Source organism: Acipenser ruthenus, chromosome 3 (genome assembly GCF_902713425.1).
Source record: "Acipenser ruthenus chromosome 3, fAciRut3.2 maternal haplotype, whole genome shotgun sequence".
In the NCBI taxonomy this organism is placed as follows: Eukaryota; Metazoa; Chordata; class Actinopteri; order Acipenseriformes; family Acipenseridae; genus Acipenser; species Acipenser ruthenus.
Genome location: NC_081191.1, coordinates 27,114,324 through 27,139,417, shown reverse-complemented (window position 1 = coordinate 27,139,417; position 25,094 = coordinate 27,114,324). Strand labels below are relative to the sequence as shown.

Sequence of the window (25,094 nt, the reverse complement as noted above, 5' to 3'; positions counted from 1 at the left end):
GGTGGAAGAAACTGTATACCTTGGTTGGCACTCCTTTAAATGTATATGAATATATAATTATAATAAATGATGCATATACTTTTTTTACATTCACAGTTGTTCTGTTTTCTTACTACTAGGAGATGCATATGATGTTATTTCATTTAAAAGAGTAAAAAGCTTGAACTATTTGGAACCGTTTTGAATAGCCAGTCTGCGCTTGACAATTGCCACCTCTCTCTTATTCCCTATTCCACAAAGTGACAAAGAAGACTGTCTCCACAGCTACCAGTGCCGCTTTTTTAGTAGCTGGAAACTTGAACTTAAAACTTTGACCCCCAAGTGACATTTTTTTCTGTTTTTCAAAAGTGCAGGCTCTGTCAATTTTATATGTCAGCTAGTGGGTACAAGCTGGTCATTTCAAAACAGAACCTCAGACATCACAAAATCATCAATAACACCAGCCACACTGGGGATAACTGCATCAATCATGGGATTACCCCTAAAAATAGGTGCTGTATGTAATTCAGGGAAATGCCACAGCAGTGTAAAATCGCCCAATACAATCCAGCTGTGGCTTACCCCAGCAGTGTACAGACTGATCAAGCAGCCCATTAGACCTACTCAGAATGTTTGCAAACATAAGATTCCCATAATCACCATATGCTGTAATGATCTTAAAATTCTTAAACAGTGAATTGGCTAATAGTAATAGAATAATACCCACTTGCCACTTCACATTACTCTTACTTTGTAAAAAATTCACCTCTTTGAAAAAAGGCCAACTTACTTATGAGGTGGTATTTTGCATACTGAGGAAGGGTCACACACACACACACACACACACACACCGAATGCTGTTACTGTTCTCTAAGCTAGCACAAAAGTAATACCTTGTATAGATATGTGCTGCCACCAAGTGGCTGCTTTTGGAAATCTTCTATTTAAATCTCTTTTTTTTTCCCCCAGATTGTTTCTCATAGTAATTGTAAGTGTTAAATATTTAAACTGCTACTCAGTTGAAAAAAAATATTATTTCTTCCAATCAACCAAGGCGGAACAATTGATGTTTGACTCTGTACACATATCAAACAAGAGAAGGTGACTAAAACAATTACTACATCCCAGATGCCTACCACAAATTAACTTCACTAGGTTTAATGATGTATATTACTAATAATAAAGCTACGTTACTTAAAAACGAAATTGCCCAAACACAAAAAAAGCTATCAGATAAAGTGAAAGTAATATGCATTAGCCTGTATAAAACTTATGTACATTTATTATTTATCAAATACTACTAACTGTGTGGAGATGACAGATCAAAAAGGCAACAATTACAACATGTGTTTCCTTCAAGCCAGTGTTTTGTTTTTGTTTAGTTTTTTTTCTTTTGAGGTTTTCAATCTATGTTCAACAGCAATGATTTGCAGGCTGTACAAGCCTACCAATGTCTGTGAGGTTATCTGAGACACAACCTGGATGTGGTAATATCCTTCTATGGGGCCATTTTTCCTCTAATGGCACAGGAAATTTAGTTACAATACATGGTAAAATACATTCCATAGCATACCAAAAGATATTGGCCAATCATCTGAAACCCTCACCTACAAAACTTGGTTTAAAGTGCAACTGGATGTTCCAACACGACAACAATCCAAAGCACACATCAAAATCTACTTCAGAATGGTTAAGGAAGAATAAAATCAAGGTTTTGGAATGGCCTAATCAAAGTCCCGATCTAAATACAACTGAGAATCTTTAGTATGAGTTGAAGAAGGCTGTGCACAAGAACTGAACAATTTTGCATTGAAGAATGGTAAAAAAAAAATCACTAAAGAATCATTTTCCTTATCAGGGTATGAATACTTTTGAATTAGCAGGTTTGGAGTTTTGCAAAAAAATTGCTGAAATAATTGTAGACATCTATTTCTTTTTTTCCTTGTCCACAAAAGCAAAACTTTTGCTACAAAAGATTTTTCCTATAATTATTTGTTTGAGACATTTCTAGAAATCATAAAATTTCCATTGGGGTATGTAAACCTTTGACTACAACTGTGTATCCGCTTTACAATCCATAAATATCAATTGAATACAGGCAGTTACACATTTTGCATCTTGCTCAAAACAGCTTGCTTAAGTTATTCACACATTTAAAATCAGGCAAGTCAAGACAAAATGAAAGAGCTTGCATATCTTACAACACTTGCAGCGTTTTTGCATACCTGCTATGGTGTGTGCATACAACCTGCTACCAAAGGTAAACACGTGCAACTCGTACAGTTTGGCAACCTTCTCAAGGAAATCTTTGCAGTGGGGACGTAGCCGGGTGTGGAGCATGGGCTCTCCCCGGCCAAGCTGGAAGTGAAAGATTCCCTGGGAAGGGGGAAAAAGAACAACTTTCATATCAACTAAACAAAAAAAAAGGGTTAGGCAACAGTAAACATATCTGAAATATTTATAACCCATCTTGAGAACCCTTCTAGTGTGGTTTACTACTACAACATGTATGTGTAGAAATAAGTCTGCTAAACTAGAGACTAGGAGTGTTATATTGGAAGGCTGCTTGTGATGTTTTATGATGCGATAAACATTCCAAATAAAAATGTGCATTAAACATTTATTCTTAAGATTAAGTATATTGCAAATGTTTGGTAAACAAAATAAAAAGACATCATGAGAAGCCCTCGAATAATATGAATGTATTTTTATAAATTACATCATGTGTATAAGATTACACAGTTGGTGTATGTATTTCATTTGACTAAACATAGTAAGTATTATTTATGTCCAGTTACCCTTTATTATTGGTGTTGTATAGTAGTGAAAGTATACAGAGTTAGTAATACATGATAGTTCTATATGGGTAAGGAAGTCTCTAGTTGTTTGACTTTACTCACAAATTGACTATTTGATTTACTCACAATTGTGTTTTCTGTTAAGTAACCATTTACTATGACTATAGATTTAATGAAGTAATATATTTTTGGTTGTATGAACTCACTGCTGTTGCTTTTTTGTTTTTAAAAAAGAAGCTTCAAATTAAGCAAATTTATGGAAGGTTGGAACAGAGGCAGTTAAAAATATAATCCAAGTACAGTGGAACGTCGCATATCCAACCGTCACACAACCGCCCTGATCAATTAACCGCCACGCTAAATAAATAAATAAATAAAGATAAAAATATTAAATTAGGCTAGGAGAGTAATGGCATTGGCAGCAAGTGCAGCGTCCACGGTGGAATCAGAAAGCGTTATAGCAATCAGCCTTTTGGTGTGTTCCCCTTTAAGAGAGATGGGCTGTGTGCGTGTGTCAGTCAGCTGTGTGTAGCAGTGACATTAATACACCAGTTGAGAAAGCTTTGTGTTTTACTCTATTTTTGTGCAATGTGTTTATATGATGGAATTAAACAAAGCAAGCTTCATAAACGCAATGCTTAATCAGCCATTTGTTTAAAATAGCTGAAGCAATATTTAAACCAAGCTTCTTATCGGCTGTTGGCAACATCAAGAAAGAGAGCAAAGTACCATGACAGAGATATTAAGAAAGCAGAACCAGGGAGGCAGGGACTTCTAGAGTTAAGAAAGAAACCATCAGTTGCAGGTTACTGTACATTTACCGTTTGTTTTGTATCTTTTTTTTCAAGCTTTGCGTGAAGACGGCTTATAGTAAACCGCACAGTAACACTGTGTATTGTAGCCCAATTAATCTAGTTTACATTTGCTTACTTTTAAAAACAAAGAATTTCCCAGTGTTTAAAGTAGTTTGAGTATTGTTTTTGTTCACTAACCTATTTATGCATGTATAAAATGTCATTTTCTATCGACGTTCGCAAATCTGACTCACATATCCGCCTATACCCCAGTCCACAGGGGGTCTGATATGCGACGTTGTACTGTATAACTATTTAGATCAAAGTTTACTTCAATCTAAAAATATTTGGTATTTTGTGAATATCAACGTTTTATAACATACTAAACATGAATAGTGCTTTATTGGATGTATCTGGAGCAAACTATATTTATGATCTGATTTAACAAGAAACAAAATACATGCAAAAAGACCAGCAGCTTCATGTTAACAGTTGGATGTTCAGTTAAGAAGTTATCTGTTTTATCATGAAAAAAAAAAAAAAGTTTACAATATTAGGATTCTGAATAATGATGTACTGTTAAGGAGCAAAAGAAGAATGGTTTGGTAATGAATGCAGCTGTCATGATCAAATTAAACGTGTACATCTACATAATGATGTTGAAGAAAGCTGTCATGATACAAGCTACTTCATGGTCCTTTTTTGGCCCCAGGCAAATCTGTGAATTTTATATATTATTTCTGTAACATTTAACTTGCTTCTTATTCCAAACATAAAACAAAATGACATTTAAGTACAGATTTAACAAATGGCACAAAATCGATACTGAGAGCAGGGTAGAAGATTGTAAAGTCTTTAGTTCCCCTACCAAAACTGTGTGTGGGAGAAATTTGTAGTTATTATTAAATATACTTGTTAAAATGACATTTCACTTATTTTTACTATGAGATTTGAGATGCTGTGATGTTAATTAAGTTTGTCTTTCCCCAACCTTCCTTCCCCATAAAACATTCTTGACTGATCTACTTCAACAGAACTAGATACTGATAACAGGTTCATAAAGATTTAAATTGGGGAATGGTTTAGATTAACTGCTGTGCTGACCTTTACAGTCTTATATATAAAAAAACAAAGCAGATTCCTATCATTTAATTAAGAACGTCTGTCTGAAAACCAATATACAACTTTCTTCCTAAAGGGTTAAGAAGGGCGACACCTGGTGGATAGGAGGTGCCATGACACTCCCATGAAATGACAAACTATTTTCAAACGTAGTTTAACAAAGCAGTAACAATTTAACATTAACTCTTTGCGGTCCATTGTCGGACCTGGTCCGACATTGCAATTATTCCTATCAGGTCCATTGTCGGACCCTGTCCGACATCATTATAGAAACGCAAAAAACGGGTTTTAGTCGTTTTTTCTCCGGAAAAAGCCGAGAAAACCATTCAATGGCCAAGTGGGAACGACAGGAGCCGAGACAAGTCGGGGGGGGGGGGTTTATCTCATGATTAGTCATACATGGCCCTGGTATCAGATAACGGGGCGGTCAGAGCTTTTTTCAGATGTTATAGTAATAAAATAATGACTTGGATCGCATTATTGAGGAGTTTGGTGATAAAACGAGTGATCAGGAGATGATTGATCGGTATGTACGACTATTATTATTATTTTTATTTATTAAAATTAACTGCGCGTGTGAAAATAAATTAGACCTGTCGTGCCTGACGCGCATTTAATAAATCGACCGCAAAGGGTTAAATTGGTTTTAGAATCATTTTAACCCTTTGCGGTCCAATGTCGGACCCTGTCCGACATCATCAAAAAGACGTAAAAAACAGGTCTCGTCATTTTTTCCCCGGAAAAAGACGAGAAAACCATTCCATGGCCGAGTGAGACTGATAGGAGCCGAGAGAAGCCGAAAAAAAAGGGGCGTTTCTCATGAATACAGATAGCCCCGGCACCACATAGATAACACAGACATAAACAAACAAGATAGCTGCTACTGCATCCAGCGCTCAAAGAATATCACAGAAAAATTTGCAGAGCTTTTTTTAGATGTTATAGTAATAAAATAATGACTTGGATTGCATTATTGAGGAGTTTGGTGATAAAACGAGGTGATCAGGAGATGATTTATCGGTATGCAGTACTATGTAGAGGTATGTGCAAAATACAGCAAAGGAGGGGTGGGGCGGGGCTGGAGATGCAGTACTGAGTGTCCTGTTGATATGCAGTGCCTTTTAAACCTGTTTTACTGTGAAAAATACTTTTAAACAGCGAGTCTAAAATAAACTGCGCGTGTGAAAATAAATTGGACCTGACGTGCCTGAGACGTGCTGAATAAATGGACCGCTAAGTGTTAATAACTAATCTTGCGGATGTATGTTTTCCCAATAACATGTTTAATGTTTATTGTGTTTTAATGAAGATTAAAGTGAAATTAATTCTTAAATTATTTTACTTTAATTATAGTATAACTTATTTAACATGCTTAACGGTAATTTAATAAGGAGAATGAAACAAATCTATATCCTCCTATGATCAATATAACAAGTTATATCAAAATGAAGTTTTGTTCTATAAAAGGTTACTGTTTTTTTATTATCTCTATCCATGGAGGCGGGACGCTGTTTGTGTTGATGACACACATTGTGTAAAAGGAAGTGTAATTCAAACTCTGTAAACCGATGAAAGGACTGACTAACTTCCTGTTTTACCCAGAAGTAAACTCCTCTTTGGGGCGCTATATTTAAACCTCATAAGGACACGTCAGAAAACTGGCTTTCCTGGTAACCTGGGGTCCAACCAGACCCCAGCAATAAAACAACATATAACTAACAACTGGGGTAATGAATGAATGAAAATGTGTATATGAACACTTTATTTAGCTTTATTTTCCTTTACTTCTAGCCATCGTTTGGTATAATATGTTGTTTATGCTGTGCAAAATGGAGAAGACGCCCAATGCGCACAGCTGTCTCTTAGCAAGTGAAGGCACCACTTTATTATGGACGCTGTAGTTTATTCTAGGAACATGGCATCCAGGCACGTGAGATATCATTTGAAATTCCCAGGCCTCTTCTTTCATTGGTACATTGATTGTTTGAGTTACAGGCACCTGAACACACCTACCGATTTGCTGTGCATCACAGCAATGGAGCACTGAATGAGGGGGTGGTAGAAAGTACGCATACGGGCATGCTTGACATCAATGGAAAGTGCAAAGCCTGCACTTTTAAATGACGTTGAAACCGGAACGCTATCTGTTGAAATTTCATTCTGTTTGATATTTTATTTTAAAACACTGAAACTCAAAATCAATTATTGTAAGGTGACATTGGTTTTATGTTGGGAAATATTTTTAAGAAAAATAAAAAACTGAAATATCTTGCTTGCATAAGTATTCAACCCCCACACATTAATATTTGGTAGAGCCACCTTTCGTTGCAATAACAGCTTTAAGTCTTTTGGGGCAAGTATGTACCAGCTTTGCACACAGTGTCGGTGTGATTTTGGCCCATTCTTCTTGGCAGATTTGCTCCAGGTTGGTTGGACGACGCTTGTGGACCACAATTTTCAAATAGTGCCACAGATTCTCAATGGGATTGAGATCAGGACTTTGACTGGGCCACTGTAGGACATTCACCTTTTTGTTCTTGAGCCACTCCAATGTTGCTTTGGCCTTGTGCTTGGGATCACTGTCCTGCTGAAAGGTGAATTTCTTCCCAAGCTTCAGTTTTTTAGCAGACTGAAGCAGGTTCTCTTGCAGTATTTCCCTGTATTTTGCTCCATCCAATCTTCCTTCAATTTTAACAAGATGCCCAGTCCCTGCTGATGAGAAGCATCCCCACAGCATGATGCTGCCACCACCATACTTCACTGTAGGGATGGTGTGTCTTGAGGCATGGGCAGTGTTAGGTTTGCGCCACACATAGCGCTTTGAGTTTTGGCCAAAAAGCTCTATCTTGGTCTCATCTGACCACAAAACCTTTTCCCACATCGCAGCTGGGTCACTCTCATGCTTTCTGGCAAACTCCAGATGTGCTTTCAGATGGTACTTTGAGTAACGGCTTCTTTCTTGCCACCCTCCCATACAGGCTAGTGTTATGAAGAGCTCTTGATATGGTTGACTGGTGCACCATTACTCCACTCCCAGCCACTGAACTCTGTAGCTCCTTCAAAGTGATTGTTGGCCTCTCTGTGGCTTCTCTTACAAGTCTCCTCCTTGTTTGAGCGCTGATGTTTTGAGGGACGGCCTTTTCTTGGCAGTGCCTGGGTGGTGTGATGCAGCTTCAACTTCCTGATTATTGATCCAACTGTGCTCACTGGGATATCCAAACACTTGGATATTATTTTGTACCCTTTCCCTAATCTATGCATTTGTATTACTTTATCTCTAACTTCTGTAGAATGCTCTTTGGTCTTCATTTTCCTTCAGATTCACAGCCTGACCAATGATCCTTCAACAGTGGGGTTTTTATCCAGAAAATGTGACAGCAACTTTAATGGTTCACAGATGGAGGCCAATGGTAAGGTAATTGTGTCCTCGTTAGGGCAATTTCTTTCATCGGTGTAAAGATATTTCAGTTTTTTATTTTTTTTATTTTTTTATTTTTCTTAAAAATATTTCCCAACATAAAACCAATGTCACCTTACAATAATTGATTTTGAGTTTCAGTGTTTTAAAATAAAATATCAAACAGAACGAAATTTCAATGTACCATTTGTAATTCAGTAATATGAGAGAATTGGTCAGGGGTCTGAATACTTTTGCAAGGCACTGTATATATATATATATATATATATATATATATATATATATATATATATATATATATATGACACACACACACACACACACACACACAAAGTGCCTATAAAAAAGTCTACACCCCATTTAAAAAAGTTCACCTTTTGTTGCCTAATAAATAGCCTGGAATTAAAATGCATTAAAATAGTTTTTTTTCCATTGATCTGAAATAGCTTGGTTGGATAAGTGTCCACCCCCCTTGTAATAGCAATCATAAATTAGCTCAGGTGTAACCAGTCGCCTTCAAAATCACACACCAAGTTTAGTGGCCTCCACCTGTGTTAAATTGTAATGATTCACATTATTTCAGGATAAATTCAGCAGTTCCTGAAGGTTTCCTCTGTTGGGTAATGCATTTCAAAGCAAAGACTCACCCATGAGCACCAAGGAGCTTTCAAAAGAACTCAGAGAGTGTGAATGTTTAGAGTACATTTTTACATATTTTTTAACTTACCTGCTATCATGAAGCTGTTGTGTTTCAGGATTTTACAAACTCTGAAAAGAAGTGGAGGGTGTATGGTACCACCAAGACCCTGCCTAGATCAGGCCGTCCCTCAAAACTGGATGACCGAGCAAAAAGGAGACTGATCAAAGAGGCTACCAAGAGGTCAATGGCAACTTTGCAAGAGCTACAGACTTATGGCCAAGACTGGTCAAAGTGTGCATGTGACAACAATATCCCAAGGACTCCACAAATCTGGCCTGTATTTTACTCAAGAAAGACAACCTTGAATCCCGTTTGAAGTATGCAAAAAAACACTCAGGAGATCCTGTAGCCATGTGGCAAAAAGTTTTGCGGTCTGACGAGACCAAAACTGAACTTTCTGGCCTAAATGCAAAGCGTTATGTTTGGCACAAACCCAACACAGCGCATCACCCAAAGAACACCATCCCTACTGTGAAGCATGGTGGTGGCAGCATCATGTTATGGGGATGTTTCTCATCGGCAGGGACTGGGGCACTTGTCAGGATACAAGGGAGAATGAATGGAGCAAAGTACAGAGAAGTCCTTGAGGAAAACCTGCTGCCCTCTGCAAGAAAGCTGAAACTGGGATGGAAGTTCACCTTTCAGCATGACAATGACTCAAAGCATACAGCCAAATCTACACTGGAGTGGCTTAGGAACAAAAAGGTAAATGTCCTTGAGTGGCCCAGTCCGAGCCCCGACCTAAATCCAATCGAAAATTTGTGTCATGACTTGAAGATTGCTGTCCATCAACGCTCCCCAAGGAACTTGACAGAGCTTTAGCAGTTTTATAAAGAAGAATGGTCAAATATTGCCAAATCTAGGTGTGCAAAGTTGGTAGAGACCTATCCCAACAGACTCACAGCTGTAATTGCTGCCAAAGGTGCTTCTACCAAGTATTAACTCAGGGGGGTGGAGACTTTCAGTTTTGTATTTTTAATATATAACTTTTTTCCCCTTAACAGTGTGGAGTATGGTGTGTAGATAAGTGGAAAAAAATCCTCATTTACATGCATGAAACTCTGAGGCACTGACACTACAAAATGTGAAAAAAGTTCAAGGGGGTGTAGACTTATTAGGCACTGTATGCATGTGTAATTATATATATATATATATATATATATATATATATATATATAAGCTCAAAGAGCCAGCTGCCCATATCAATATATACAGTATATATATTGATATTGAAACTAAAAAGAATAACTCAGCCTCATATTTTCTATTGTTCATAATTTTTTTGAGAACATAAAATAATGGCATGGTGAATATTATAAGAAATATGAAATGTATTAAGGACTGAATACCTCTATTTAAATATTAAATCACATAATGGAAGTGTCATCCTGTATATTAAGAAATTAATATTCACTAATGAATTTAAATAAGTTTGCCTAATCTCCAGCAACCAATCAATGAACCGTTCATTTGCTTGTCTTTGCCATAGAGACAGAAGACAGGTAAGAAAAGTTTGTGTTTTTTCAGCAACATCCCTGGTATTAACCTCCCCCAAAGGCCCTGTAATCAGTTTACCTTGTTGGACATTTGCTTGCAGTGTTGCTCAGTAGTATGGATCAAAGTCTGGTCCAAATCTACCATCAGCACAAGTTTCCTGTTTCTGTATAGCCGGTGTTGGTCTTCTCGCCCCAACTGCTCAGCTTGCTGGAGAAAATAAATACAAGCATCTTTAAAGCAATTTAGTCGCTTTGAAAATATCATCAGTTAAGATTGGGACAATATTGAAAATCTGTGAAATGAATTGCGGGATATAAAAAAGAAATTGCGATAACTGCAATTATGGTGGTGTTTGCTCATTTAGATTCCACTGGTTATACAAATATAAAATACAGCAGTCCCTCGCTAAATCAAGGACAGGTTACTTGGGATTATTTTTATTTATTTAAAAAAAAAAAATCACATTTATACTGCTCAATTAACTTTAAATGTATTTCCCTTTAGACTAAAATAATCTGTAATGTGTTCTACAGTATACAAACAGTAAAATCAAATGAATACCCAGTGCATTTATTTAACTTTAGCTTGTAGGCTACTGTAAAGAATAACAGTAACACACAAAATAAATCATGACTTCTCTGTACACATTACTGTAGAATCCAGAAATATAAAAATATTATTTTGGTTTACACGAAAGGAATTTAGCGCACTTTCTTTTTACCCAACTACTTAATAGTACACAAAATAAAATATATTTCATGTTGCCGCATTAACAAGCTTAGCTACCATACAGTACCTTACATATACTGCACACAATAAAGAAATAATAAATCTAGTTTACAGTGTACACGTGGCAGCAAGAAAAACACATGGCCTACCTGCTATTTTCTGAAACAGTCCACAATTGTTTTCTGTTGGTATGATAATCTTAGTGTAGCACATTTTGCACATAGGGTATCTCCATTTTCTCCAGGAATATCAAAATAGATACTGAACTTGTAGCGTTTTTGTTTTTTGTTTAGCTGTTTTGAAAGAGAATGCTCTCTGCTGCTTTCACTCAACGAAATCTTGCAAAAGCCTCACAACCACTGGGTTATCGTTAGGGCAGAAGTAGCGGATGCTCAAAAACACTACAAGACGTACTAATTAAATATTACGATTGTAAGTCGCCCTGGATAAGGGCGTCTGCTAAGAAATAAATAATAATAATACTAGAACAAATGGAATACTTGGAAATACTTGTGTAATAATTAAACAAAAATTAGCATAAACAAATTCAGCCGTCATTAAAAATCGCCACAATTAATACAATATCATACATTCCCAATAACTCGGTAATTATTTTTATAATGCAAATTTTTTATTGTGACTTCTGTTCGATACAATATTACTGAGTTATCGTAAATCGTCCCAACCCTACCATCAGTATCATGAGTACATCACCACCATGACCTACATCCACAGCATGTACCTGTAGTAATTGACACACATTTATGGATGCCGCCAACACCACTGGACCCTTCTGGTCTGTTCTTACCACCTCTGTAGTAATGAGAGTGATCTTTTTACTCTTCATTCAAAACTAAATCAATCTGACATTGCTTTCATAGAATCTCAGTACTGGAGGGATTAAGCGGTTAAAAATCTAAACCATTAGCCTTGCATTGTTATTAAAATGAAAGATATATTCAGTGAATAAAGCAGAGTCATCAGTTTAAGCTCAAGAATTAGCCTGCAGCCCAACATCATGACTTTAACAGCATGTAATAGCATTAAAGTGTAATTTGGATACTGTACCCTGCTGTGTACAACTCATGTATATTTCAGAATAGTCCCTTCAACGAACAAATCACCCAGTTTAAAAAACAAATTAATCACTCCTGCATAGAACTGTATTTTTCTTTTAATTTAGTTAGGATTTTACCTTTATTTATTTATTTTAATATCAACTCACTGCTGTAACCCACATACCGTCCCAGGAGGACTTGAGATAAATGGGCGTCCTCTGTTCCTGCAGTCTAGCTAATCACCTATTTTAACCCAAGCAACAGATATTGCCAAGCTACCATTGACACCGCAAAGGCCAATGTAATACTATCTGTCCAGGTTTTTTATTATCTTTTAAGCGACTCAGAGAGAAAAGAAAAAAAAAAAAACACTATACAACCTCTCAGTTAGAACTGAAAGAGATTAAAACGAGAAGAAAATTGAGGCAGATGACCCAATCAACAGACCATCTTAAAAACTAAAAGGTAGGGGTTACTCTTACTGATAACTACTTTGCATATAATTATTTAGTGAATTTGTAATATTAGAAAGCAAAGTGCACGTACTGCTGTTATACAATTTCTTGTTTGGACATTTGGATGTTTCTTTCTGTAAGAGTAAAGCTCATAACTTATGAACACCTTGTTGGATTGATCTGAAAATTTTGATGCAGCTTCAAACTGGATTAGTTTGACTGCTTGCTTACCTCTGAGCTGACCATAAGCTCCGGGACACTGTGGACCATGGACACGTTGGCTGTGGATATGGTGGTTTGCAATCTGCAAAATTGAAAAAGGAGAGCAAGTTATTAGAATATTGTTATTTAGTTTGTCTTTTAATGTGTTCTTGTTCCAAGGAAATTCAATACTAAAAATAAAGTTAACTATACAATTAAAGTTCAAGGGGTTACGTTTGTCAATGCATTGTATTTTGTCCCCATCAAAAAACGCCACCACCACCAACAACTTTAAGAACTCTTTGTCGAGCAGCTTCTGAGAACAGAAACCGGCAAACCGTTCAACCCCTGAACCAGAAGGGTTTCAAACTATCACATCACATCATGTGTAACATACCTAGCTGTGTTTATATACAGTACCTGCTAACAGAGAAATGCAATCAGACGATTTCTGAACAATAATGTTGATCAAGAAGTTCTGATTGCTTCTTGTCAGACATACTTTTTACTGTCTCAAAGTTAGATCTTTACCAGATGGAAGTCACATGACCACATTACAGCAGCCATCTTCGGTCATAGTGAATAATTTTGCCAAGAGATTTCATAACATTGAAAATATGAATTGAGCACCTCAAATTGTTTAGAAGATTGTTGAATTGCGACAAATGTACAAGAACATTTAAGTGAATTTCAATAAACATGCAAGTCGTTTTTTGCATAAGGGTATCACTTAAGATGCTAAAGACTGTCCCAACTAGAAAGAGTTTGAAAATGCCTCTTTCTGGCAACTAAGAACAAGTCAATATATCTAGCCATAACAGAACTATGAAAAAAATAGTAATTCAGAGGTCTAGTCAAATTCAGTACCATTCTTTCAGATAAACCAGCTGAAAGTTGGTTTTAAATTAAACTAATATGTACAATATAATATTCTTTATTTCCATAATATGATAACTTTATGCATTTGCAACAGATTCATTTCTTTTTAAATTGGTATTATTAAAACATGAAATGAGTTTATTAAAATTGTACTCTGAAATGCAAAGACTGAAAGCATTTGTAAAATGGATCGGCTGTTTTATGCACCTAACAATGCCTGAGGGTTGTAATAAAACTGGGAAAGAAAAAAGGAAAAAATGATATTTATAGTTTAATCTGATCATAAAAACATACAACAGCTTACAATTTGCCATTAGAGTTGCTCCTTTATAAACAAGAAATATATTTACAAATTCATTAAGTTGCAAATAATGGTCCACTAAGCATCCTAAAATTGAACAAAAATGCATTTGTTTCATTGCAGAACTACCTAAAAACCACCTTGGGATAATTGTTTTATACCGTGTAAGGTAGATGAAAGAATTTATAAACTGGAATTCTAGAAAAACAGCAGCAAATCGGGAGCAGGTCAAGATCAACCTGTTAACTTGTTCACTGGTTGTCTTGTTTTGTGGATTAACCCATAATGATTAGCTCAATACAATCATTAGTCAGTTTAATATAATACTTGATTAGACTTACAGAACATCATGCAATACGAGAAAGGCATTCAAGGGCATTCATTTCTTTTCATTGTTAACATCCTGAGAACTTTTTACACTTTTTGCACTGGGGTTTGAGATCAGTGCTAAAAAAAAAAAACCCACACATAACAAGTGCTGTGGCTTTCCTGTTCCGTGCCACATCACGGATCGTTATTGCTGCTTTGCCTGTTAATCCTGACGCTATCAGTGCACGAGAGTGGTCATTTTGAAAAGATCTCTGAACAGACTTTAAAGTTTTAAGTGTAAAAGGTTGTCAGGATGTTAATGAAACAAAATGACAGGTATGTTATTTAAAACAGTTGTAGCAACTCATGGGGACATGCACCACTATATTTTTTTTGGAACCCCGCTACTTACTCTTTAACAAGCTTGCCTTTACACTGAATTGAAGGAAATAGAGACAAAGCATAGCAGCATATAAAATAGAAAAATATTTTAAAAGCAACCCCTCATTTTGCAACAAATCCAAAGTCTGCCCCAGTTAAGATAGCCATCTATCAGAACTCTCTTTCTCGCGCTGATGGATGAACTAATTTAATGAGCATCCAATGCAAAGTGTGATATGGCTGTCGATGAATTATACTGATCAATGAGGGAAATGCTGGAGGTTGATGACAGAATGTATTGCGTTGGAAATATACAATATGCATCGAAGCAAACTTTTGTGGTTTGTAGATAGCAGTAACATGACTGAGTTTTTCAGTTTTCATGGTACTTACTGTGTGAGATCCTGGCCACATTCTGCACAGAGGCCTTTCATGACAACCGGATGGGTGCATTCTTCAATTCGAACTAATATACCCCTGAAAAACAATGAATGAAAATATTGTGCGTTCACATAATCAGACATTAGAAAGTAAAATGCTTTCACATGGATTTAAATCTGTTTAGAATACACTCGTCAGGTTTTCTTACAGTAGTTGTAATGCAAAGTACACTCAAGAGGCAACTGCACTTCAAACAAGGGGGTTATCCTCCTGGGTAGCAATTAATGAATTCATATTTCACCATAGCCTAAATTGGTCATTACTAGTTTTCTATAGTGTTATTTATTGTTTATGATATTTATTTTTTCGTTGACAGCAGCTACAGAAAATAATTCAAAATTTGGCTTAGAACCTTGCATAAATATTAATAAAAAATTACCCCCCCCCCCCCCAGAAGTCTTCAGTTTGTGCAAATTAATAACATATACATGATAATAAATCAGTAAAAAGTTGTCTGCAGTCTTGGAAGATCATGAAAATGTGGCTTTACTGTTTTGTTTAGTTTGGCATGTGGCTCCCTCTAGTGGTTAAGATAAAATATAGCATTTTTACAATCTCTTTAATGTGAAGATAAAATGTGCTGTTTTTTACAAACACATTGTATTATTTACAGCAGGGTTGTCCAATACGTTAGCGCCATGTGACGAATTGCATTTTTGAATATTAAAATATAAACATAAAAATATTAAGTACTAGACATTGTCATCAGGCATGTGATCTCAATACTCATTCACACGGTGTATGCATGTGTACTTTTACCTCTTTGTGCGTTTCTTGGTAAAATGATAAGACCAAATTTTTTTTTTTTTGCTTTTCGTGTCGCTGGCCTCATCTTATTGAAGTCGTGTAAATATCCTCCTTACCTCCAAAACACTGGATTTCAGCTGTTCGTTATTGGCTGGCCTTGCTTTCTTCTGCCAACCTGGAGTGGTTATTCCGATTGGTCAATCTGACCACGACTGACAGCTCCTCTCTACATACAATATTGCTGGCATTTTCACTCTGGTTACAGGTGAAAGAAATCAGCCTACCAAGTTATTGTGTGTTGCGCCGACTGAAGCTAAGTATCAGGTTTTGAGATCACTGCCACCGCAAAGCTGTCTTCCATGTTCGGAGCCATTATTCTGATGAAGTCAAAGTACGACTCGCAACTGCTGAACACACACCTAGAAGCTGCACTAAGATGTGCTGCATCTGATAAATATGCCAGAATTCCAAACTCTGGTGCAAGAGAAAGACTGCAAAGTTTCATACTCAATGGTGGTAGCTGTTTGTTAACCTGTGTTAAAAAAAAAAAAAAAAAAAAAAAAAAAAAAGGAAAAAAAATGACTGTGTTGTTGTTTGTTGATTTTGCCACTAACTTGTGATGTCCCTGTTTGAACACCAGGTTTGTGTTATGTATAGCGGAACATGCAGCCACTTTCAGGAACAGTAGCTGAGACCTAGTTTGAGGCAACTTTGCTGTTTCAAACATAATATCTCAGATGGTGTGCCATGCAGTGGCCTGAAACCTTGTCTCCTGAAACCCAGTTCCAAGCCATAAAGTGGCTTTGTGGTCCCTCAGCTTAACCGAGTTAATTATGAATTGAAGGCACCCAATCTACATGTAATTAAATATAGGTTAAGTAGATACCGTCAATCAGAAGCTGTTGCCTATCTTTGAGTATACACAACTAATGATCAAGACTGTTTCTCAAGACCTATTTTGTTTTATTGTTTTCACCCTCTTGTTGTAACTGGTATTCTGCATCCCAAAGGACGTCACCATAAAAGATGTGGTTGCATATCTGTTATAATAACTTTCAAAAATAAACTGCACTGGCAGTTGACATATCTAGAATTGTTCTAAAATCAAGGGAGAACCAAGATTTTACAGTATGCTTAACACCAGTCAGAATGTGTCATCACATTGGCATCGCATTATATCGCTCGTAAAGTAAATTATCGAAAAATGTCCTTGCATTTCCAGGAGTACTGTAAATCCTTAATGCTGGCTTGAAACAGCAGCTTTTGCATAAAGGCCTGAATACCTTGATATAGATAGATATATACAGATAGATATAGATATATACAGATAGATATAGATATATATATATATATATATATAGATATATATATATATATATATATATATATATATATAGAGATATATATATATAGAGATATATATATATATATATATATATATATATATATATATTAGTATTTTCTAAGCAATGTATTTATTTTCTTTAAAGTTTTATGTAGTATTTTGCAAAGATCAATTACCAAAAATAAATAGGTCATTCACAACAATACCATTTCAGTGATAATTATATCAAAATCATATTAGGCCAGGGCAAATTTTAAACAAACAAATACCATATCTTGTCAGTGATCTTGTTTTTCTCTGGGTGTAATCACTTATTCTATGAAATCTTAAGTTGTATTTAGTTCCTTCAACCCACAACATATAAAGCTGTTTAAAACAAGTCATATTAATGTCACCTCCTGTTTTTTTTATTTTTTAATCACCAAACTGAAATAACTATCCAAGCACAAACAACAAGAAAATGCTGTATGTATAGAGGATACTGTATGTAGATGTTAGATCGGAAAAATCCCTTTAATACCCAGTATGGTACGTAATACAATAATTAGTGCACAGTGCAGCACATGGAGTTGTACACAGAATCAATTAAGCACGTTATATCACGCTTCTCAGTGGTGTGCAATTCGTATCGACCCGACACCCGGGACAACAAGATTTGTAGGATGGACAACAAGTTTTGCCGTTATACTTTGCCTGTCGGACAAGTAGCTTTTATTTATTTATTTTCCCTATTTTCGTTCTGTTGCTACAAAGACACTCCGGGTATATTTGTAGAGAGCTACGCAGGTTTCTGAAAACTGAATTTCGGAAGTCTAGCACATACAAACATTTTAAAGTGTTTATGTCCCACCCCTATTACTTCTGATTGGCTAGCTGTGGAAGAAGCTGATATTCTGTTGATTATAAAGAAACCCAGAAATGGCTGCCTGAGAGAGAGTTCCTCTGTCAAGGCACAGGCTAATCTTTTAAACTTAAGGTATTATTTATGTTACATTTTTTTATAAATGAGCAAATAAGTGATACTGCTTTCTTAAAACACAAATCTGGAAATTTAAATGCAGTAATCTAGTAAAGTTATAAAAAAAATAACAATAATAACAATAATGATACTAACACTACACAATAGTCACTAAGGTATTAGTGGATTAGAAAAAATCGTGTTGTGTAATCTGTAACACTTTGTGGACAAGCGTGTACTTGTTGGGAATATGTTTTAATAGTGTTGCTAACCTAGTTTTTACCATATTTACATTTTTTTTTTAGATTTAAAAGGCTATATTAAAATATATATATATATATATATATATATATATATATATATATATATTTTTTAGTTATTTTTTCGATATGAACAATCCATCGATTTGTGAAACTATTAAAACATTAAGATTGACAATTATGTTAAATGCTTATATATGAGATTACCTGTACAATTTTATTTTTTTAAAATAAAAAACAGAATGTAGATATCATGGCCATGTGTTTATGTATTTCTTTTACAGTGAGAGTAGTGCAGGGAAAGAATGCTGCCATCCAGCATCACCCTAACCAGGATCACCCTGCTGCAGCAGTGTTCCAGTTAGCCATCGTGGGACAAGATGTTAAGAGGAGGAAACATAGCTGTAAAATGATGTACACTGTTTAAAAAAATAAGTATATAATAGAAATAAATAAAAGAAAATATATTTTGCATCTGCAGAATTTGATGGCGCCTACAATTCCTGCGTGGATTTTGGTAGAAAAACAGTTACAAAAAATAAAATAAAAAAAGGAGAAACTTGACAGGTTCTACACGTCCTTTATAAATCTGGGGTTCAGCAGTTACAAAACTGAAAGAACGTCAAGGAAAATCTGAATTCCACAAAGCAGCAGTAATAGTTGGCAATAATTTTGTGTCTGTACATCAGAAGTTGAATTCAGCTTATAGAGAAAGAGTGGAAAAAACCGGCAGAAGCTATTTTTATATTTGAATAACTTATTACTTATTATAGTTGTACTCTAATATATTACTTAAATTTACTAGCAATGTGTTCCAAACTGCACTGAAAGAAACATTTCCTTAAAGCATGCTATAAATTTGTTGAGGTGAGGTGGGGTCACAGGGAACCTTTTGTGTATTCTTGAAGAATTTAGTGAGCCCGTCAAACTACAAGATAGATCCACCCCTGTTAAGCACTGATTGATTGCTTGTGTTCACTGTTAAATGAAACCAAAATCCTACAAGTTATATTCTACTTTTTTGTGTGTTTGTGCGATGGGGAGGGGCAAGTATTTTTAAGAAGGGCAAACAGATTTAAGAAGGACCAAGTAGATGTCCTTTAGACAAGTTCTTTTCAGAAATTACACACCCCTGCTTCTTTTCTGTTTACTAGAAGCCAGAAATACATAGTTTGCCAGGTAAATGGAGAACCATAAAGTCCCCTTTGTTTAATGTCACCATTTTTGCTCAGTCATTTTGAAGACACATTAATAAGGTTTGACTGTAGTTGCTGGGACTATCCTGTCTCCTCCAGACAGACATGATTTAGGATAATTGTAATTTACCCACAAGAAAATAAAGAGCAACAATTAAGATCATTATATGTTTAGAGTGCAGATGAGGTGATTGCCTAGAAGGCTAACTGGTGCAGGGATCAAAATTAACACCAGCCCACCGCCCATATGCAGGTCTGTGGCGGGTAAATTTCACACGCTTATACGCCACAGTGGCAGGTACGTTTTTTGTACACTTAACACTTTGTGCCAGTGGGGTGAATTTGCGACAGACCGCTGTACCTTTAAACAATAGCTGTTGGCTAAAACAACAAGAAACTTGAAAAAGACCCAACCAATGTCACACACTTTTTGCCTGTATTTGACACAACTTTAATTTCTCTACAGCATTTTTATAGCGGGAAGGCTCTGACAGTTGTTTAGGCTTTTCAAACATCTCACATTTCACAAGAGATTCATTTTCAGCTGTAAATGGCAATGATCTTTCCCTCCCTTGTAATACTGACTTACGAAAAAATGATCGGGACATTTGACTGCTTGCTGGGTGTTGCTGAAAAACCATCAGTGGTTTGAAAATTGATGTCAACATTGTCATCACCCTCATGCACCAGATATCCACCAGCATCAGCTGGGATGATTCCACTGGGAACACACACACCATTCCTGATAGTCAAGTTCGCTTTGGGCTGTACTAGTCATAAAGAGACGCAGCTCATCATAGCTGACACCGAATCCATAGGAATGCAGCGTATCTATTCATGTTGTACAGCTAATCCAAGATGTAACGGCATGTTGACTTTCTGACTATTAAATATTATACACTCCGCAAGTGAAATAGCTTTACGATTCTTGGCGATTAATGGTTTATATTCTTTATTTGTTGTGTTGTATGCATCTTTGTTTAACAGCCACAGAACAAACTGTCTGAGCAATGGTGGCACTATTTCCTCTGATGACACGTGACTAACTTCTGATGGACTAGGGCAGGGCTCTTCAATAGGCGGTCCGCGAGAGCCTTTCTTTTGGCCCATCAAGCGTCAGCCTAATACAGGAACAAATCAGCTGATTGGCCAAGCTTTAATTCTGATGAGCTATCATTTTGGCATGCAACACAAATATCCTAGTTTTACTGCCTCATTGGTTGAGCAATGAGAGAAGGCTTTCTTGCAATATGAAAACAGCAGTAGTAATATTATTTTCTTTAGTGCAGTGAAACTATCTGAATATTCTTACAAACATTGCTGCACGTTAATTCGAAGCCAAAAATCCACGTCTGTGTCTAAAATGGCAAGTGATGTGTGGGATTAACATAAAAAACAACAACAACAACAAATACAAATTGATGCTTCAGATTTGGCAAGAAAGTCAGAAATCGGGGGATAAAGCTGCAGGTAATGCACATCACTCGAAAATGCTTCACACTTTCCAGACACTGGCCAAACTAGTAAGGTAAATGTTACGTATAGTGATCAACATTTGGTTTTGTTGTGATCCTATTATCTGTTATGAGGAGAGTAATAAACGAAAACCAAAATGGTGTGTGCTTTTTTTTTTTCTTTGTACAACTTTTGTACGTTTGTATTAATTTAACTTAAATACGTAAGTAATGTACTTTAGCTTAGGTATTGTATTAAGTTATATGATTGATTAACCTATTACGTTTGACTTGTTGTCAGAGCAATAACTTTTTTTTTTTTTTTTAATCATCCAAAACACCAATGTTTGTCTAATTGTAGAAAGTCTTGGGAAGTTGAGGGGCTGCTGTATGTTTTAAAATTAGAAACAGTTTGGTTTTATTATAAAAATACATGAAAAAACTTAAAGTGCATATGTCATTTAAACAACCCCCCACCACTACGCACATCTTGAGCGTCCTGTGACCCCCAAGGTTTGGACATTTCCACTGGACTAGGGTATGTCTTTGGTATTGTGATGTTGGCCATTTCATTCCTAAGCACTAGTGCTGCAGTACGCAAAATCTCTTCTGGATTTCTATTAACAGAAAAATGTTGACAATCTGCCATGCTCAAGTTGAGATATCTGTACTTTCTGCTTCAACTCGTTTGCAGCTTTTATAGCAGCCCCAACTGTGATTTTGCTATTCATGACTACGTTGGATTTTCCCTGTCCATGCTGAGCCTCAGTAACTATATTCGGACCATAATCATTTTCAAGCCTTCTCTGAGGTTTGCCAGTACTAAAGCATCCTGGTTTGACAGATAAAAGAGCTTGATACCTTCTTAGAAGACTACTTAACAAGAATACTTTTCTGTTTACAATGAGGTCATAGTGTATTTCTAGTATTAATTGCTGGAATGCCTCCTCGTGATATGAATGAGTAGAAGTCATGGCATTTTCACTGGTAATTTTATCTGACTTAATTTTCAAGTAAGTAGCCATACATGCAGAGTGGTACATAGATTTACCTGCTACTTGGATAAGCATCACTTCATCACTCTTATCTTTTGTTGCTTTATAAAAGCTAGTTGCTTGTTCCGTTGACTGTATTGTATGAAGATGTGTATCTTTTTGTGTGTCTTGTGTTGGCAAATGACACATTTTATCTAAATCTGCATTTGTTTTTGTTGCCCTTGTTTTTGCTGCCCTTGTACATGCTGGGCTGTCTGAACCTCTATTCACTGTCTTCAACAAGACTGACTGGATTTAAATGTTTTACAAAAGTTAAGTTTCTTTTGCTAGTGTACGTCTGTATCCACTTTCTGTGGTAATAACACAGATTCATTTGAAATTAAAGTGTCCAAGTCCTCAAAACTCTTCACACATACTCGTGTAAACATTGTCCTGCCTGATTTTCGCAGCACACAGAAGGCTATTGATTCCGAGCTTTGTGGCGTTTGTTAGTTTATCAGAGGTGTTTTTTTTGGCAAATACATTTTTCAAAGTTAGTTGAAAGTTTTTGTCTTTATCTTGGGGGCGGGGACTACCTTTATAGGGCTCATTGATATATCAGAAATATCCATATCCATTATATGCAATGACAAAAAAAAAATCAATCAATTACTATGGAACATTGACAATACTATACTCCTTATTATATAATACTATATTCAATACTGCTGGTCTATTAAAGATGGACACACCAAATATTCATCATGGGGTCCTAATACTTCTGAGCAAGACTGCTGATCCAGGGACGGACAAATCGGTAGTCCAGGCGCCCAGGACTACCAAAAGTAAGGTTCCAAAGTCCGCAGCTTCTACAGATTTTTTTTTTCTTAAGCAGTTACTTCAAGGATCTCCTATATGGTTACTTTGTACAGATAGAATGATAAACCAGCTCAGTTTACTTCCCGTTTAGTACACGCCTACTCAGTTGAAGCAGTAGCTATAGTAACCAGCGAATCCAATCGTGATTGGTTCAAGCCTTAAGATTCATGACATTCCGTTTATTTATTTTTTTAATCACGCATTAGTTGCTTGCAAGATCAGTGACATGATAGATAAACCAATCAGAGGGGGTGTCTGCCCCCCCACCCGATTGATTGAGGGGAGGGGGGGGGGGGGGGGGGGCAGATGTCAGGACTGCCCAGTCCCTGACCACCTTCGTCGCCTCCTCAAGACTCACCTTTTCAGACAGCACCTGTAGAACTCCTCTTTTTTTCCCTTGGACACTTATCACTCTTCCTTAAATGCGCTTTACTTGCTCTTATCTGCCCCCTATTTTACTGCATTTAATCCTGTACATTAGAGTACTGTAATCTGTCAAGTGTTATTTAATCTGTAGTATTTTGTATTTAATTATATCCTGATGTAACTATCACTGACACTGTTATCTGCTCCGTTATTGAATTGTATTTTGTCATACTTGTACTTGCTAGAACCAAAGTCATTGTATTTATCTTGCTCTTAATTGTATTATTACTTGTACTGTGATTCTTGTAATGTATTTTTGTTTAGGACTGTAACTCTCCCTGGATAAGGGTGTCTGCTAAGAAATAAATAAATTAATAATAATAATAATAATAATAATAATAATAATAATAATAATAATAATCTGGCAATGATCAGGTTAATTTCCATCCATATTAACCAGGTAAGAATGCAGCTGGGCTAATGGAATGATTGATGACCAATTAAATATGTTTGGTTATTAGAAATGTGCAACATTAAGTACAGTGGAACATTCTTTTGGAAGAGCGGAATTTTGGGAGGCAAATGGAAAACATACATGCCCAGATTGTCTTTCATATGATGAGGAAGACCTGCGTATTTAGTCTTATACATTGAATTAAGCATTTTGTTTAACAGTTTTTATTACAAGACTAAAAAAGTTTTAGGCAGGTGTGAAAAAATAAAGTAAGAATGCTTTCAAAAATAGACATGTTAATATATCATATTTATCAATTAACTAAATGCAAAGTGAGTGAACAGAAGAAAAATCTACATCAAATCCATATTTGGTGTGACCACCCTTTGCCTTCAAAACAGCATCAATTCTTCTAGGTACACTTGCACAAAGTCAGGGATTTTGTAGGCATATAGTCAGGTGTATGATTAAACAATTATACCAGACAGGTGCTAATGATCGTCAATTCAATATGTAGGTTGAAACACAATCATTAACTGAAACAGAAACAGCTGTGTAGGAGGAATAAAACTGGGTGAGGAACAGCCAAACTCAGCTAACAAGGTTTACTGTCAAAAGTCATACAACATGGCAGGACTGAGCACAGCAACAAGACACAAGGTATTTATACTGCATCAGCAAGGTCTCTCCCAGGCAGAAATTTCAAGGCAGACAGGGGTTTCCAGATGTGCTGTCCAAGCTCTTTTGAAGAAGCACAAAGAAACGGGCAACGCTGAGGACCGTAGACGCAGTGGTCGGCCAAGGAAACTTACTGCAGCAGATGAAAGACACATCATGCTTACTTCCCTTCGCAATCGGAAGATGTCCAGCAGTGCCATCAGCTCAGAATTGGCAGAAAACCCTGGGACCCTGGTACACCCATCTACTGTCCGGAGAAGTCTGGTCAGAAGTGGCCTTCATGGAAGACTTGCGGCCAAAAAGCCATACCTCCAATGTGGAAACAAGGCCAAGCGACTCAACTATGCACGAAAACACAGGAACTGGGGTGCAGAAAAATGGCAGCAGGTGCTCTGGACGGATGAGTCAAAATTTAAAATATTTGGCTGTAGCAGAAGGCAGTTTGTTCGCCGAAGGGCTGGAGAGCGGTACACGAATGAGTGTCTGCAGGCAACAGTGAAGCATGGTGGAGGTTCCTTGCAAGTTTGGGGCTGCATTTCTGCAAATGGGGTTGGGGATTTGGTCAAAATTAATGGTCTCCTCAATGCTGAGAAGTACAGGCAGATACTTATCCATCATGCAATACCATCAGGGAGGCATCTGATTGGCCCCAAATGTATTCTGCAGCATGACAACGACCCCAAACATACAGCGAAAGTCATTAAGAACTACTTCAACGTAA

General features: G+C 36.4%; 1 protein-coding gene across 1 annotated transcript in view; it reads right to left on the bottom strand.

Annotated features, from left to right (window-relative positions):
* LOC117395011 (RNA polymerase II subunit A C-terminal domain phosphatase-like) overlaps window positions 1–25,094 on the bottom strand; it is a 160,912-nt gene that overhangs the window by 131,322 nt on the left and 4,496 nt on the right. The window contains exons 2-5 of the mRNA XM_059012754.1: window positions 15,015–15,098; window positions 12,782–12,854; window positions 10,387–10,515; window positions 2,205–2,355 (exon numbers count right to left, since the gene is read on the bottom strand). Coding sequence (XP_058868737.1) covers window positions 2,205–2,355; window positions 10,387–10,515; window positions 12,782–12,854; window positions 15,015–15,098 — 437 coding nt within the window. The remainder of the gene's footprint in view (window positions 1–2,204; window positions 2,356–10,386; window positions 10,516–12,781; window positions 12,855–15,014; window positions 15,099–25,094) is intronic.